Source organism: Elgaria multicarinata, chromosome 16, assembly GCF_023053635.1.
Source record: "Elgaria multicarinata webbii isolate HBS135686 ecotype San Diego chromosome 16, rElgMul1.1.pri, whole genome shotgun sequence".
NCBI classification, from domain to species: domain Eukaryota; kingdom Metazoa; phylum Chordata; class Lepidosauria; order Squamata; family Anguidae; genus Elgaria; species Elgaria multicarinata.
Genome location: NC_086186.1, coordinates 1,437,924 through 1,456,246, shown reverse-complemented (window position 1 = coordinate 1,456,246; position 18,323 = coordinate 1,437,924). Strand labels below are relative to the sequence as shown.

The window sequence follows — 18,323 nt, the reverse complement described above, 5'->3', positions numbered from 1 at the left end:
TGAAATTCTCTCTTCATCAACACAGTTAAAGCTGCAGAAGCCCTGCCCTCTTTTGTATCTGGCCACTCTACTATAGCTGGTGTAGCTTTAACTGTTGTGATGAAGAGGGAATTTCACCCACTTCAATTCACACCTGCTGCAATTCCCTTTTCTACAGTACTGTTAAAGATACAGGAGCCCTGTCCTCCTTTTCATATGGTCGCCCTAGATAAGAAGCCACAACCCACCACCAGGCAGGGCTTTGCTTAGGGCCCAGCCACATGCCACACATTAGGGAGCCGGAAATCAAAATCCGGATTTACAGCCCGGTAGTTTAGGGACAGAAACTGGGGCTTCAAGGTGGATCCCTGCACCGAGCAGGGGGTTGGACTCGATGGCCTTGTAGGCCCCCTCCCAACTCTACTATTCTAGGATTCAGTCTTCTGAAGCCCCGATCCCATTCACCGACGCTTCCTGCTCCTGCGGAGGCAGCATGAGGCACGAACCCCACTCTAGTTCCCTCCTAGTACTGCACGAGCAGAGCCACGTGACCGCGCGCTGCCCCCCCCCCCGGGCCCTGACGTCGCGGCCCCCTTTCTTCCGCGAGGCTCCGGCCCCCTCCCCCACGGAGCCCGCATGGGGACCTTTCCTCACGAGAGGAGACCTACCGGCGCCAGTGCCAGGGGAGCCGAAGTGCCCGACGGTGGCAGAGCTTAAAACGAAACGGAAGCCCCCAACACTCCACGTGCTTTGGGCTGTTTCCTCGAGGAAGGCGGAGTTCGGACGACCCGCTCACCAACGGGCTGCTCCCCATCTGTCCCTTTTAGCACCTCTCTCCCGCCCCCGGTTGCTTAGCGGGTCGCCCGAACTCTGCCAAACTGTCTGGTAGGGACGAACGAGGCGAGCGATTCACCTGCGGTGGCGCCAACAAACGCGCAGCGTCGGCAGCCCCCAGCCGGCCCCTCCCGTCTCGCGACGCGCTTCTCGCCGGGGCCGGAGTGGGGCCCGCCGCCAAGCAGCCGCCTGAAGCAGGGGCGGATTCCTGCCGTCCCCGGGCGCGCTAATTGGCCGCGGGGCCGCTCGCCCAGGAAGCCCTTCTTCGCTTTGTCCTTCGGGTCGCCAGGAATGCGGCTTTTAAGGGCACCAGCTCGAACCGCCGGGGGCTCGAGGGGCTCCTGGGCGGCGGCCTAGGCCCGCGCCTTTGCTCCTTAAAGCAGCCCGTCCATCCACCCCCCCACCGTCCCCCACCCCCACCTGCCTGTTCCGCCGTAAAGCCCCTCGCGCCCCTCCAGGCCCACCGGTAGGTAAGCGCAGCGTGGCAGGCCGCCCCGTCCTTCCTTCCAGAGAGGCTCGGAGTTTACCCGCAGTTTCAAGCGCCGCTCGGGGCAGGCGCGCCCGCCCTTACCTGGGTTCGGCCGAGAGCCCCAAAGGCCGGTCAGGTGGTGCCGGCCAGCAGGCGGGAAACCCCGGGCGCGCCCGGCGGCGGCGGCGGCGGCGGCGGCCCCCCGGGGGCTTTATCCCTTCCCCGCGGCCAAGGCGCCCGGTGCCGCCCCAGGGGTCGAGAGGTCCGGGCCCTTTTCAAGGCCCCGCCGCGGCGGTGGCAGCTGCCCCGGAGACGCTCTTCATGGGAGCCGAGGATCCCCGGCGGGGAGCGGCAGCGCAGCCCGGTGCACTTGAAGGCAAAGTTCAGCTGCTCCGCGGAGGGCGGCAGGAGCGCCGTTGCTGGGGGACTTTAGTCCCTCTCGGGCTGGAAGAGCTGGGCGCGGGGCCGACGGAAGCCGAAGGCCGCCGCCTGCCTGCCTGCCTGCCGCTCGTGACCCAAGCGGGTGGCCCTGCGGCGAGGAGGACCGGGCCCCTGCACCTTCCACAGCGGCATAGAGCAGGGCGTTCCAGCCGGTGTCACGGGCAGGCCGGAAGCCCCGGCGAAACTCCCGCTTCCTCATCCCCACAGTTCAGGCTGCAGGAGCCCTGCCCTGTGGGGTAGCCAGGTACCGAAGCGGGCCGTTCCCCCTCGCCTTTGCTGACCACCCTTCATGGGTGGCAGGTAAAAGACGTGTCTCGTTCTTCCTGGCCTTCCATCCGTTTATAAAGCTGTTTGTTTTATACTCTGAATGGTTTTAGTTTTTGTGGACCGCCCAGTGGTGTGGGGCAGCTTTTAAACCTCTTGGGGGGGGGGGTGGCTGCTTTTGAGTGAAGTGTTTTGGGGCATTTGCAAGATGCTCTTACAGATGTTGCCATTTTGAAGCCATCATTGGGTTGGATCCGGTTATAGTTATGCTTAGGGTGTCACAACGTATGCGCCCTAACCTTGCACTCTGGCAGGAGAGGTTTCTACCTTTAAAGGCAGCCTAAACCCCACTTTAAATAAGACAAACAAAGGATCAGCATCTTTGCCAAACCAGCCCTTGCTTTCTGGGCCGGCAGGCATTGTTTGCTGGAGGACAAGCATCACTCTGGCACAGTTGCCAGGGCTCCGTGCAAACAAACAGGAAGGCGGAGAAGGCCGAGAGCCCGGCTGCCTCCTGCACCTCTCCTTCACCTGCCTTCCCTGCAGCCTGTGGAGTGTGTGTGTGTGGGAAGGGTCTTTCTCTCAGTGGCACCTGCCGCAGTTTGCCCATCATTGCGGGAGAGGAAAGAGCAGCTCCTTGGTAGAACCTTGCACTCTCCCCTCCCCCCACCTCAAGGCTTGGCTGCTTCAGTTCCTTTTCCTTCCCCACTTTGGGTAGCCCAGGAGGCAGCATAAGGCCCATGGAGCCATGAGAAGGGAACCAGGCCTTTTGAGAAGACGTTCTGGGGTCTGTCTTGACCAGTAGAAGGGGTCTGTTTGAGGCGTTCCTGTCTGTGGAGTCATAGCAGCCTGGTCCGGATGAAATCACCGTGACTCTGCATTGCTGAAGCAAGGACTCCTCCATGGGACAAGGAGGCAGCGCTACCAGCACCGTGCATCAAAACAATCGCAAGTAGCCGGTGGGTTTCCTGTTGCCGTGGCGCCATTTCTTCTGCTGCACCGTTCCGCAAGCCATGGCCAGCAAGGCGGGGGAGCCCCGCGTCCCCATGGCCTTGCAGAAGTCGCGGCTGAAGGCCGAGGAGAAGGTCCTGGACCTGGACTTCGAGCTGCTGAGCGTGCAGTTTAATGAGACGGGGAGGTACGCACTGCAGCTCACGGTGGAGAACCCGCTGCTGGAGGGCTCCGGTGCTGGCGTGCAGCTGCGGGTGAACGAGGGGGATCCCCTTCCCGCCAACGCGGCCACGACCGACATCGTGGAGCAAAGCAACCTGAGCGAAGTCTACGCCTTTGAGAAAAGGCGATTCCTCTTCACTCTGCCCAAAGGTAAGTGAGAGGGCTGGTGCGACGACACCCCTCTCACCCAGAAGGCCTTGCCTCGCACGCCCTTCTCAAGCCAAGCACCACCTCTTGAAGGGCCTGAGGAAAGGGTAAGACCAACACCACCTCTCCCCTATATGTGAGGGAACAAGGTCAAGGGGTTTGGGAAATAGGTTCTATTGCTGAGGTACTAAACTGCAGGTGTATTGTTAGATGTTGTTACACTGTGTAATGTAGCAGGTAATAAATCCGAGCTGACGCGTGGTTTGTGGTAACAAAACACAAAGTAAAGTTTATTGAAATTTAACAGATCTTTAGTATTTCAATTTATTTTATTTATTTTACTTATTTAGAGTATTTTTATCCCGCACCTCAGCCAAAAGGCTCTCGAAGTGGCTTACAATGTATCAATAAAGAAGACAGTCCCTACCCTCAGGCTTACATTCTAAAAAAAGACATGACACACAAGGAAAAGTGGATGGGGAGGGAAGAGGGAGAAAATAAAAAGAAATTAAGGAGCTGGTGGGAAGTCCGTCCTCTCATCTCCCAATGGAGGGGCAAACCTAGGGTGCCCATATGAAAAGGAGGACAGGACTCCTGTATCTTTAACAGTTGTATTGAAAAGGAAATTTCAGCAGCTGCCATTTGTATATAAGGAGAACTTGGTGAAATTTCCTCTTCATCACCACTGTTAAAGCTGCAGGTGCCCTGCTCACTTTTAAATCTGGTCACTCTAGTATATCTCCTTCAGCTTTCACTGTGGTGATGAAGAGGGAATTTCACCAGGTTCTCCATATATACAAATGACACCTGCTGAAATTCCCTTTTCTACACAACTGTTAAAGATACAGGAGCCCTGTCCTCCTTTCCATAGGGTCACCCTAGGCAAACCAACAGCTCCTTCCCCACAAGGTGAAGATGTTGGCCCTGTGGGGTGTGTGTGTGTCCAACTGAAGCAGGCTCTGATGGTCCCTGCCTGCTCCAGTCTCCCTCGCATCTTCTTCCCCACAGGGAATTTAGATCAAACATGCATATTTTTATATTCAAAACAACAACCCCAAGTCCCTTAAGATTCTGTTTCTTCTTACTCCTCACACTCTCACGAAGCACAAGCCAGACTAAACCCAGACTAAGACCAAACAAACGCTAACTCACTCAAACCCAACCAATCCCCTCAGCCAACTCCTGCCTCCCCCTCTCTTACCGCATCACCAGCCACACCCACTCAGTCAAACATTCCGCACTCCCTAGACATACAAACTGCAGACATACCTAAGGGACAGAAAGGTGGGTATCGCCACAGCTGGCAATGGGGACAAGGCAGGGCGGGTGGGGCACCTTCAAGGCCTCTTGGCTCCTGGAAGAGAAGGGTTCAATCCTGGGAGGAGGAAGGTCAAGCTCAGACACCAGGCAACTCCCCGCGTAACAGTTGCTGCTCATGCTGAGCTACAGCACAGCGTCGGGGCCTTGGTTTACCTGCATGTTTCATGACGTCAGTCCCCACCTGCCCAAGATTTGAGGGAGGTGGAACTGAAAGGCTGAATTGAGGCCGGAGGAAAGGAGGCCCTGGTGGCCTGGATCTTTTCCTTGCCCTTTCAGCTGGTCTAATGATGGTGGCCCCATTCAGGTGTTGACCATCTTTTGGCCTGAGGGTCAATCTCCATCTTGGAAGAAGCTCATGGGGACCAGATTCTGGCGGGGGGTGGGGGCAGGTGGGCGGGGGGGGGAAAGGCAAGAAAGGGGAGAGGGAACTGTTTAGCTCTAGGCAAAAATCAATCTGCGGGCGTTTGGGAGGCTTTGGCCTTTGTCCCACCTCCCATTGGCCTGGGCTGCCCCAGAGCATCTCTGCAGTTGGCTTTGGCCCTGAGAGTGAGGGAGGTGCCCCCCTGGTCTAGAGGAAGGGGGCGCAAGGGGGGCTTTGGAGCTGCTGCAGCGGGGTTTGTGTCAGGTGTCAGAAACCCAGCTGCAGCTTCAAAGTCAACTTGTTTGTCCTCCGTAGGGCAGGCACATCTTTCACCAAAGGGGTCTTGCTCTAGGACAGAGCACCTGTGACCCTCCTGAAGTTCTTGAACTCCTTTGACTCCCATCAGCCCCAGCCAGCATATGGTCAGGGATGATGGGAGTTGTAGTCCAACACAGGTTGCTGAGGGAAGTCTATGCTAGTGAATTTCTCTGCAAGATTTGCAAAGGCTAGAAAAGTGGTATGTGGAATACGGAACGTGTCCCAACAGTTATCGGTGCACTTCGCCACTAGTAAAAAAAACCCACTTGTGCAGATCTAGCTTTGATGGAAACCGAAAGCGAGGCTGTGGGTGTGCATTTTTTGTTTCTGTTTTTTTAAATTTAGGTTTCTGCAAGAATGACAAAAATCACGATGCCCGTCTGCGCATCGAGGCTTTGCGCCTCCGCGGCTCCTCCATGAAGACCGCCGTCAAGGCGGGGGAGGCTTTCTTTGCTATTTATCCACGCACCAACCAGCCCCGCATGAACCTCTTTGCTAGCAGAGACGAGGACCTGTACCGCTACAGCGATATCATGGTGCTGCTGCGTGCAGGCACGGATCAGCTGGCCATGCATTGTGGGAGGCTGGCCTATGCCGTGTCGTTTCACGAGCACCGGCCGGGGGCCAAGAGGGAGACGCCCGTGATGCCTGGCCGCCTTCTGCCTTCGCCACTTGCCGGGCTGGAGGGGACGCACGCGGCAGCTCGGACCAGCTCCCCGGTCCCGCTCTGGTCTCTGGGGATCCCACCTCAGGGGTATCCGGCCTCCATCCCAGAGCCATCCCTGCAGTTTTTACTGACCACAGAGTCCCAGGTTCCCGAGGTAAGAAAGGTCGAGGTGGTCAGCCTGTGCCTGGGTTGTAACCTATTTAAAACACAGCCTGTTGAACAGGCATTTTGGAGACAGAGAAGCAAAGTGCACAGGCAGCTGGAGCTGGTCCCAGACCCCAGTCCGTCTGAGGCCTTGCCAGACTTAGCTCTTTGTTTGGGACGGGAGAATCCGTGATGCTTGAACTGGCCAGTGGGAACTCACCGCCCCCCCCCCCCATGTTCGATTGCGATCTGTGTTTCTTTTCATTTGAAGAGGAAAATCTGCATGTTGGTAGATGTACAGTTGCTCCTCCTCCCTAGGGTGACCCTATGAAAAGGAGGACCGGGCTCCTGTATCTTTCACAGTTGTATAGAAAAGGGAATCTCAGCAGTTAAAGTTGCAGGAGCTATACTAGAGTGACCAGATGCAAAACTGGGCCGGGCTCCTGCAGCTTTAACTGTTGTGATGAAGAGAGAATTTCACCAGGTGCTGCCTGCATACAAAGGTCACCTGCTGAAATTCCCTTTCCTATACAACTGTGAAAGAGGCAGGAGCCCGGTCCTCCTTTTCTTAGGGTCACCCTCCTCCCCAGACTAAAGAATGAAAATGAATGTTGCTGTTTTGAGAAATGTGTGCATTTCTCTGACGTGTGCACGTCGTGAATGGGATGGCAAGCGTGGGACCGTGTGAGCCTTTCCTGAAAACTCCGCTCCCTTTTGCGTTAGTGGTTGCAAATTGGAGAAGATCAAGTTTTAAAAGATGGAAGGAAGTGAAATCCTGGTACCTGCCCACCCCCATCCGCTCCAGGGTGTTGTGTCTGGTTCTTCCTGTAAGCAGCCTTCCAGAGCGAGCTGGCCTTTGAACCCTCCCTCCGTCCCTGGTGGTGGAAGGGTCTGTGATGGACACTGGAAACAGCTGCGTAGGCCCTGGTCAAGGAGCAGGTGATGCCCCAGGGGGAAGGAGCAGGCCTGCTCATAGCTGCTCTCTGCCTCTTCTTAGCAGTGGCCTCCCGGCCGGCCCCAGCCTCACCGGGAGGCTTCTCCAGAGGTCACAAAAGACTTATCAGAGGAAGAGCTGTTCTCATCCGTGACCACCTCCTCCTCCTCCTCGCCGGTTTTGCTGCGACGATTACCAAGTGATGCCAGCCTCCACCTCCCTTCTCCAGGATACAGCGCAAAGCTGGACTTCGAGGAGACGTTTTCAAGTGTGCCGGTAAGTCAGCGGCTTTTGGTCTGTGCTGTCCTGCCCCAAGCTGGTGCCCTGTGGACGACAACTCCCAGCATTCCTGACTGTTAACCGTGCTGGCTGGGGCTTGTGGGAGTCGACGTGCAAAATGTCTGGAAGCCACCAGATTGAGGGAGGTGGGTCTGTGCAATGGGCCAGACCCACGCTGCTCCCCTGTGTGATCCGTTCGAGAGCTGGAACCCTGCTCCAGGTGCTGCTGTTAAATGAAGTTTGTTGGGCCTTCTTGGGAGTGGCACCGCGCATGTAGATTTTCCTCTCTAGAGAAGCTCATCAGGCCTCAACAGTTCATGGGTTTAGGTGCTGGACTGGATCTTCCAGAAAACATGGGTCTGCTGCAGCCTGGGATTTAGAGGCGGTCAGTGCCTAGCAGTAACGGCGCCTTTTATAACGCAATTTGCTGCCCTGTGCTATTTTTAGCTTGCTTGTTTTTGATTTGCGATGATGTACTTCGTATTTATGAGTTACAGTTTATTGTTCTTACGCTGTAGGCTGTTCTGGGTTCATGATAAAAAGAAGTGAGATACGATCACGTGTGGCTTGGCCTGGGATACAAGACTATGGATCTGGCCATGGTCACCCCTGCTTCCAGCTATGGTGCCTGTTGTGCCATCGGCGTCGTTTTCGGTTTGTAACCCTCTTGTTTCCCACCGATTCTTCCATCTGTCTTTCTTATGAGACAGACGTCAGTTCAGGAGGAAAAGTTGAAACAGTTGCACAGTGGTTTGGGGTCCGTTGCGCTAGGAGTCCCTTGTGTGGAAGCAGCCTGAATAAATTGTAAACGTGCTTTGACATTTTAACTTTTGCAGTGAGGTGTTGGAGGGATTACACCTGAAAATGTACGGCTTCTTGATGAATTGAAAAACAATGGTGGTGTTGCAAGTTTGCTGTCTGATATTGTCAATATGTGCTCTCTGGCGGGATCTACACTGCTGCTTCAAAATGGTTTATACCAGTAGTGACACACGCCGTATACAGTTTTCAAACCGTTTTCAAAGTGTCATATCCTGCTTGGAGTAGATCTGGTCTTTGTCTCTGCAGTTTTGTCTGAAGTGACACCTGATGCGGAGTTGTGGCGGAGGGGGGGTCATGGATCACACAATGCAAATGTTTCCTTAAGGGATGCAGATGGTCTTCTGAATGGGCGCTGAGTGGCAGGGCAGGGATCTCAGCGCTTGGCGGGTTACGTCCATCTATTTATCATAATTTTTTATCCTGCTTCTCAGCCAGAAAGTCTCCTGGAGTGGCATGCCTGCAGTGAACTAGACAAGTCAGTTTCTGCCCCTGGGCTCATCGTCTAAAAAAGGCACAATGCAGAAGGAAACAGGTGGGGAGGGGAGAGGCGGAGGCAAACGTGCACTTGCGGCTGAATTGGCGGAATGCCCCCCTTCCCCCCTCGCCCCCCTTTGCACAGTCTGCCAGGAGGTGACATCATCAAATCGTTGTCCTCCTGTGTTTTCCCCGTGTTCCTGTCATCTTTTTTCAGATGGCAGAAAATCAGGTTTTTGGGTGGGCAAGAATGGAGGACAGCAGCCCAATCTCGGTGGGCTCATTGGCGCCCATCCGTCAAAAGAGGCGTCGTTTCGATCTGTGGAGTGATGCATCAAGCAGGTGTGCCTACTCTCACCGCCTGCTCCCACCACACACCTATACCTGGGCACATGGCCACTGTTACCTTTTTGGTTGGCGCTGGCTTAGCCACATGCTTTTAAACTGATCTTTGAACTTGTGCCTTTTGGGGGCCCTACTCTTAATAGGAATGCAATTCTGCTTAAACGCCAAAGTATTTTAGTGCAATTAAAAAAGAAGAAGAAGCATTTCCGCTTCCTCTTCATAACCTTCTAGGCATGCCTCCGAAAGGGGATTTCTATTTCTCCTCCAGCGGCAGGAGGAACGCTTCCCCCAGAGGGGAAAAGCAGCCTGGAGCCTTGAAGTATGTGTTATATTTCACCTGCTGCTTCTCTGGAAACCCCAGAGCGGTTCTCGGAAAGGGATGACCAGTTCACAAAGCGAAAATAGGCGTATCCCCGAGGGAGCCCTGAGGATCCTTTCTGGTATCCTTTCTATCCTTTGGAAATGGGTAGCAGGTCCAGCCCCTCGGAGGCATTGCATGCGAGCGCCCCGTGACGTGGCTTGGGGGGGGGCTTCTCCCCCTTTGTTTCCCCACTCCGTGGGCCTTGTGCTGGCTGCAGACGCCCTGATTGCTTCTGCCTGGTAAGCGTCGTTCTGGACGAGATGCAAAGGAAATGGCGATCGATATTAATCAGCCTTGAGCTGTAGTTATTGTAAGGGCGAGTTAAAGCGTCAGGCAGCGCGGCAGGTGAAAGATGGGAGAGGCATTAGCAAGGGCTATTTATAACCTCAGATCTCAGACTAAAGTGGCGATAAAGCTGTGCCTGACTGAGACAACTAGATTTATTAAAAAAGAAGAAGCAAAAGCGGTGCATTAACTCTGCTGGTCCCATTTTAAGGAGGAGAGAGGGGGGCCGTTTGCTGCATGTCTCCCACTGGGGTATCCAGGGGTGGGAAGCGTTGGCGTCAAAATGACCCCATGATGGCCCCGATGGGGAACCGCCTTCCTCCTGAGGAGCCTGCTCTGGTTCCAGCTAGCAAGGGATGCACCAGCTTCCCCCTCCCTGCAACCTCCAGCTGTGTTGGACTACAGCTCCCATCCTCCCCAAGTGGCATGGCCATGGGCTGAACTGTACAGTCTCTCCCGGCATCTCCCACTTCCCTTGCTTTGCTCCCTTGAGCACGCATGTGGCACAGATCCCTCAGCTGGAGCACCTCTCTTGCAAGGCCCCTGTTTCACTGGCAAGGACGGATCGTTCTCTTCTGGTCTTTTAGCGAGGGAGAAGGCTGGGCTGCCACAAACAGACAGGTGCTCAGAGCCACATGGGCAGGGAGACCCTCCAGCCCAGGACAGCTCGGCACTGCTCACTTCTTCATCAGTCCAGCTATCTCATGTATTCCCAAGCCCGGGCAGGAAGGCTGAGCCGCCTCCCGGGATGCCGCTTGTGCATTTCAGCAGGAGAAGAAAGCTGCAGCGGCCCCGGTGGGGGTCTTTGAGACCCCTCCTGCATTAGGGTGCGCAAGTGGGCTCCACTAGGAAATGGATTCATCTTGTCCTCAGCTTCCATAGGCAGCCTCCGGCTGGGACCGGCCCCAGACGTTTTGCCGCCCGAAGCGAAGGGCAAACTGGCACGCGTCCCTCTCTGTGTTCAGTGGCCCACCAGGCTGGCAGTTCAGTCTCACTTCCACACTGGCCCCGGGACAGCGTCCTCCACCATGCACAAGGGCAGCTGGCCGGCTTTGGGCTCACAAGGGGGAGGCGCAGAAGGACTGGCCGAGGGGGGTGTCGCCCCTGCCCCCCACAAGTCCCAGCCTCTGCCACTTGAGGCAGCTGCCTCTCACTGCCTAACGGTAGGGCTGGTCTAGCCTACTGGGCATCAGAGATCAACTGGGCGGGAGGTTGGCTCCCCCTGGATCCTTTTGGGCAGGCCCTGTGGAGGACTCCTCTTCAGCGGAAGGCTGAGCGTTCTGGTGACAGGCCACTTCAAACAGCAGCCCATGCCAGGAAACCAGGTGGTGGACCAGGAAGAGCCCGGGCCCTTGGGGGAAATGGCTTAAGGCCCAACCCCACAAGAGGAGGGGAGCTCCCCTGCCTTGAGACCTCTCGTAGGCAGGGCGCCGTCAGCACTGCAGTAAGACTGCTTTCTGCACAAACAGTTTCCGCAGCCATGTGGCCTGACGCTGGGAGGCCTGGGCAGAATGCTGGAGCTTTGGAGTGGGAGACGACTCCGTTTACGCCCCGTCTCCTTGTTTAGCTCCCACTCAACCTGCCTTTCTCTCATTTTCTCACTTCCAAAGGGGAATATGGATGTTTTCAGAATCCTCCCTTCTTGATCCGTAGTTCTTACTTCCGAGTTTTCACAGAGCCGGGTGGATGCGCAGTTTGAGGCGACGTTCAGTTCATTCTGTCTTCTCCCCATCCCACCACCCCTGTGAGCACAATCACTCCCAGTGTGCATGTGCGTGCATAAATAAGGCATGATGCGTTGAAGCAGCAATCTGGATGTGATTGGATGCATCAGTGCGCATTCTTGATGTGTGGCGTTTTACTGATGCAAAGGACCCTGCGTGCCTGTTAGGCAGACAAACGGAACACAAAAGGGATCTCGGTGCTGTCCCCTGTGACAGTCCTGGGGTGCCTCTGTCTCGGGGGCCAGACGCAGCCCCCTGCTTATGTTCAGCTGCCTCCAGGGTGTTCTCAGGGAGAACCTCTCACCCCTTGAGGGAAGGTCCAGCAAGGAGAGTTGGGGGCTACTGCCAGCATCTTCTGAGCAGTGGGGCCCGACGCCCCTCCGTCCTGCTGGACTCCCCTGCGGGGAGGGGCCCTGGGAGGGGTCGAGTGGGTGGATTCTCTGCTGCCACTGACTCCCACCCCCCCAGCACCACCTTCCACCTAGCACCACCCTTCCCCACTCGCCTTCCCTGTTCAAGCGGAAATAATCCTGATCAGAAGGAGCTGGTTTGTGACACGACCCCCCCCCTCTCTCTCTCTGTCTGTCTCTCTCTCTCTCTCTCTGTGTGCGTGCATGCAAGGAGAGCTATAGGGTTAGGGCCCTTGGAGGAATGTGCAGCAGTTTCAAAAGAATTTGGGTTTCTCTGACTCTGACCCGTGGATTCCACAGAGGTCTGGCTTTTTCCGAAGTCACGTTCATTCCACCGACTTGTGAGGCAGTTGGTCCATTTCTTTTGGAGGGTTGTGGGGAGGGATTTTCACCAATGTGCACTAGTGCTAATTCACTTCAGCTAAGGTGCAGGCATGCAAGTAGAATGAAACTCTGGTTAAAGAAATAAATCCAATTCAGTCCATGAGTAGACAATGGAACAAGAGATGCCTGATGATCTGGAAACGCGTTCGGAATGGATTTAACAAACTCCGTCCATCCCCAGGCCACAGTGTCATTAATCATACTAATAAGAATGGGAGAAGGAGGAGGCGGTAAATACAGCGCTGGCCTGGTCAGCTTTGCGAGTGACGGCGGAATCCTGTTTGTGTCCTTGGTTTCAGCCATGAGAGTAGATAACTGAGCGGATGGACCCAGAGACTGGTGAGAGAGGCACGAGGATTTTATTCCATCAAGGCCTTGCTCATGGAGTTACCCATTTCATGTCTTTTGGACCTGAACACAGACCTGACTGCAATTTGTGGTCAGACATTAATTTGCGCATTATGTGTGTGAATTCTTGTATAGAGTTTTAAAAATAACACCTGCATGCTTGCGTGGAATTGGGGAACACGTTTGAGCTAAAAGCCCCCTGTAGCCGCCCCCCCCCCTCCAGCGGTGTCACCTGCCCCGGCATTGGTCCCCCTGAGGCCAGGCCGTCACCTCGGCTATCAAACAACCCTGCTGAGGCATCTGTCAAAATGATTCTGCTCCATGAGGGCACACTGGGCACCATCAAAAGCCGGATGCTGTGACCTGGAAATGTTACGTCAATAAAATAACTTTGCAGTTATGGATGTCCTTTTGCACGTCCGTGGGGGCAGGCAAGAGCTGTGTGGGGCCTTGAGCCCCTGTGCCTTTTCCCATGCGGCATGCGCAGAAGGGGATCCCGCTCTCGCTGACGAGCTTGTCTTTCTTCATGCCTCACCCAGGCGAGCGACCTTGGCACCCACGAGGGCAAGAAACGTGGTGGTTGTCTTTTCATGTGGAAACGGAGATTCCTGGAATGCTGAGCGTGGATTCCTGCCTTGAGCAGTGGGTGGGACCCAATGGGCGTCGAGGGCCCACTCAGCTCCACTGTTCTGTGATTCCGGGACTCTATGATACGAAATACTTCCTGGACAAAGGGCACATAGGGACAGATGCCGCCGTTTGAGATCTTGAGGAGGACTTTCCTCAGGGCTTCAGCAGCAAAGTCCAAATGGCTCGCCCCCATTTTAGCCAAAAGAGCTCCCCCTGCTTCATCTATGGAGCAGGGGACTCAAAGGAGCTCAGAGCAAATTGCCTTTTTTCCGAGTCACGCGGACTTGCAAACCTGTTTTTCACTTTTGGGGGGGCTGGTATTTGTGTTAATTTGCATTAACATTTATTCACATTCAGTAATGTGCATTTGTGCAAGTGCTAATGTGAATTAGCACAAATAGAATACAGTTCTGGTTTAAAAAAAATGGATTCCGTCAATGAGTGGACGGCGGAACAAAAGAGGCTTGACAATCCGTGACATGCAGACGGAACTGGCACAACAAAACCCGCCCCTCCCTACCCTTTATCCCTTTAGCAAAAATCAGGATTCCTATTGTGTGAGAGACCAAATGCTCATGTAATCAAGGCCACGGCCAGCTTTGAAGAGCGGCAGAGAAAATTAGAGGAGGGAGAAATGGTAGTGCTGGATGATCACGTTCCTCATTGTCTTCTTCAGCTTTCCTTTCCTGTATGCTTTTAACAATCAGTGCATTGTATAAAAGATGGCTGACTTTGCACACGTGTAATTTAGGGCTGATATTATCACCCTCCTCCTCCTCTGCCCCGTCTTTTCAGTTTCTGATTAGGTTTCTGAGTGTGGGTTTGTCTCTCCAGGCTTTTTTCTCTAAGCTGTGGACGTCTTTCTCTGACTGCCCTCCCCTATTTTGTTATTCTTGGGCTGCTTTAAATGATGTCATGATGTATGAGCCTCTGAGTAAAGTATTCCTGGGTTTTTAAACTGGCACAAGATGGAGCCTTCTTTCCAATGTGTATGAATGAACTGATTCTTTAGTCCGTACTCGTGATTAAAGGTTTAGAATGGCAGGTTGCAGACTGATTGCCGTTGACTTGTGCCACGCCAGGATTTTTGACAATATCCATCGTTTTCCCCATGCGTGTTGCACAGCAACTTCCCAAGTTGTGTTACTGCAGGAAAATTAGCACTTGGGCTGCATTCTTTGCACACACACAGGTGTGCACATATTCCCATCCCCCAAAAAATATTCTAGTGTAGAAGAAATTGTCATGTGTAAAATACATATGGACCAACCGTTCCTATTTTCTCTGGGTTGGATTCAGATTTAGTTATACTTGGGGTAGATCCATTGAGATAAGAGTGTACTGCAAGTCTGGATCCAATCCGCTCTCCCTCTTTTGTCTCTATATTTTTGCCTTTTGTAGCTGTCAAGTTAAAAAGATGAGGTGTGACTTGATAGAAGCATGGGGCTTCTGGATTTTGTACCCCCTAGAATCCTGGGTTCTGGGATGTTGGTCCATCCAGCCCTACGAGAGCCAATTCACCCACCATTTGCACACTTGTAGAAAATGGAAGAAAGGAGATAAAATATATGACCATTAACCGCTCCCCCAAACCCGGCTTTCCTGTTTTTAAAAAGTATTAAAAGCAACAATTTGGTCATTCGAAAAAGCCAATTCTGCAAGTCCATAAAATAAAAATAAAAGGCTTTAGTTACTGGGAGAGGAGAGGGGAGAGGCGCTTCATTTTTTTTAAAATGGTGTGTTTTTGTCTAGAAAATGCCTGAAACCTGTTTTGTTTTCCTTTTTTTAAACATAAATTCCATCCCAGGACCTGTTAAAATGCCTTATTGTTGACTGTAAAATTGTTTGTAGATTTTCATATGGTAACACTTCGATATTATGTTATTGCATTGCATTTTTAGGGTTTTAATCTTCGTAAACCACCCACAGAGTTTTGGCTACTGGGTATTATAGAAATGTAGTAAATGAAACCTGAGCTGGTAGTGACCGAACAAGAAAGAGATCTTGGGGTTGTGGTGGACACAGCTCAAAGAAAATGTCCACGCAGTGTGCAGTGGCAGTGAAAAAGGCAAAGCCCATGTTGAGAACAGGATTTGAGAATAAAACTGCTGGTATCCATTCTGCATTTATATAAATATATTGTAGAGCTGGAAAAAGTGCAGACAAGGGCAACTAAAATGATTAAGGAGCTGGAGCATCTTCCTTAGGAGGAAAGATTATAACAGCTGGGATAGTTTAGCTTGGGGAAAAAGAGGGTTAAGAGGAGACATGACAGAGGTGTATAGAATTATGCGTGGTGTGGAGAATGTCGATAGTGAGAGATTTTTGTCCCTCTCTCATAATGCTGGAACCCAACGGGGTCTTTATCCCGTGAAGTGGAATGGTGGGAGATTCAGGACAGATAACAGGAAGGACTTCTTCACACAGCACATGGTTAAACTGTGCAATTCACTTCCACAAGATGTGGTGATGATCTTTTGAGTTCAGCTCCAGTAAACTTCTCTGGCGTAGCAGAACCTCAAAATCCAGCAGAGGTTGGCTCTGTAAAGCACCCTAATTCCATACTTGCTAGTGAAATTTAATCCCAGCGCCATTAATGTGGCTGCAGGAAGCTCAAAGCTCCTCCCGGCCAACTTGGTTTATTCAGTGAAATGAAAGAAGCTCATGGAGCAGCTCTGGGCCACTCACTGATCCTCAGCCTGGCCTACCTCACAGGGTGGTTGGGAGGATCAAGTGGAGAGGAGGAGGAGCATGTAAGTCACCTTGGGTTCCTTGCAAGAGGGGGGAAAGGCAGAATATAAATGTAATATTTATTTATTTATTTATTTATTTATTTATTACATTTTCATACCGCCCAATAGCCGAAGCTCAAAAATTAAAACCATAATAAAACTACCACCAGGTTAAAAACACAAATACAAAATACAATATCAAAAGCACACCACAAGTAGCAAAATTGATATAAGATTAAAATACAGAGTTAGAACAGTAAAATTTAAATTTAAGTTAAAATTAAGTGTTGAAATACTGAGAGAATAAAAAGGTCTTCAGCTGGCGATGAAAGGAGTACAGTGTAGGCGCCAGGCAGACCTCTCTGGGGAGCTCATTCCACAGCCAGGGTGCCACAGCGGAGAAGGCCCTCCTCCTAGTTGGACCCTAATTTTATTTAATTTGATTTGTTTACTTTTTATTTATTTATTTTAATTTCATTTATTTATTTTATTCTTGCATTTATATCCTGCCTATTTTCCTCTAAGGAACCCAAGGCGGTGTACATAGTCCTCCTCCTCCTCTCCACTCTATCCTCACAACAACAACCCTGTTGTTGTGAGGTTGGGCTGAAACTCTGTGACTGGCCCAAAGTCACCCTTCCACGGCCAAGTGGAGACTCGGACCTGGATCTCCCAACTCCCAGTCCAACACCTTAGCCACTACACCACACTGGCTTTCTACTTTTTCAAAGTATCTATTAATTTATCCAATTTCTGCTTCGTGATTTATGGCCACTTACCCATGACCAGAAAAGGAGGTAACACATCACCAAAAAGAGGACACAGATCTGCATAAAATTTGCATATGCTTGGGGATGAATGTAGAACAAAATTTTAAAATAATTACTGTAGTTTAAATAGAAGCACAATAGAGTTCACCATGGCTGGGCAGTCCAGGGCTCGATTGACGTTCCGGCTTTGTAGTGGGACCAAAGTGCGCCGATAACTTTTGGGGGACATCACACGTTCCATTTACTGCTTTCGTGGTGTTATTTCCTGCTTTTTATTCCACATTATCCAAAACACCACGTCGTTGTGTGTCGTACGACGCAGAGGGAAATAGCGATGACCATGATGGGATCAGAGTGATTTGACACGGAGGGTTGATCTGGCCCAGCTCACCCGTGTGCCGGCAGGCCAATGCTCCAGGTGTCCTGCTGATGGGCCTCTTCTCCGCGGCCTCCTGCTCCTCGCTCCTCCTCTTCTTAAAACCAGACGTGGATGGGCCAGCCCTTCAAATGGAGGAATGTCCACTGTAAAATAGGCCACCAGGCCACCCTCGTTCGCAAGCTGCTTTAAAGGTCTGAAGGGCAAATAAATAACTATATATCTTCAATGGATCCTAAATTGGTGAAGTTAAAGCTTTGGCTTTGAACACACGCTTGGGTTTAAGTGGGCCCTAAAGGGAGCCGTTGCAAACAGCCGTCCTCTACTAGCTCATGGGCGGGTGAATAGGACACAAGCTGCAAGGTGAAGGGGCCGCTGGCATGATGGATGGGTGACATGGTGGCGCACGTAAAGCCCAAAGTGTTCCTGGTGCGCTGAGGCCTTCTGGGGGCGCCGCAGCGGTGCGTGCGGCAAGGGTAGCCTTGCAAATGCTGCCCATGAAGGCCCTGGATGAATGGCCTGCTGCCCCCTTTCTTCTGCCAGGTGGAGCCAGCCTGTGGACCGGCTCCTCCAGCCAGTGGTCGGCGTGTGCCAGGACGGTTGTTGGGCCGGTGACATCGCCAGCCTTGCCGGAGGCCCGGGCCTTGCTGGCGCACCGTGTGGCGGGGTTCGGACTTGGCCACGCTGCCATGAGGACTGGTGTGCTGCGGAGGCAACTCGGAGGGCAAGAGGGAGGGTGGGAGAGGCCCCAATCCGTTCATGGAGAAGCCCAACGAGGCTGAAAAACAAACCACTTTGGCGGCACGTGCGGCCGCCCCTTCTGTGGCCTGCCACGGCGCATGAATGCTGCTTAGCAGAGCATAGGGTGGCAATTTGTCGGGCTTTGAATGGCTGTCAGCCGGGTGATGGGCGGGCGGGGGTGGGGGAGGCAGCCTTTGATGGATTCATCAGCGGCGGTTGCGGAGCAGAGCCAGTCATGACAAAAAGAGATGCGCCCGGCCTGTCACAGCCTCCAGCACACCGTTAAAAAAACGAGCCTCGCTGGAACAGACCCAAAGTCGTGGGGTGGCCACACGTTGTCCTTTATAGAGCGCAGTCCCCCATTTCAAGGGCTGCCAGAGGACGGTCCTGCCCTGTCCAATTCCTGTTTAAAGATAAAGAAGAACCCACGGATGTCAACAGACAGGACCAGTCTGTCGGTTTCAAGTTCTTTCTGGCTTTCGTAGGGAGGCTCTTTGCAAATTTTATTTATTTATTGCATTTATATACCACCCCATAGCCAAAGCTCTCTGGGCGGTTTACAAAAGTTAAAAACAGTAAACATTAAAAACA

The 18,323-nt window shown here is 52.8% G+C and overlaps 1 protein-coding gene across 1 annotated transcript in view; it reads left to right on the top strand.

The window, feature by feature from the left end:
- Positions 1-5,788: 5,788 nt before the first annotated feature.
- Positions 5,789-18,323, top strand: part of CCDC33 (coiled-coil domain containing 33) — a 123,812-nt gene continuing 111,277 nt past the window's right edge. Inside the window, exons 1-2 of the mRNA XM_063142607.1 lie at positions 5,789-6,127; positions 7,118-7,327. Coding sequence (XP_062998677.1) covers positions 5,789-6,127; positions 7,118-7,327 — 549 coding nt within the window. The remainder of the gene's footprint in view (positions 6,128-7,117; positions 7,328-18,323) is intronic.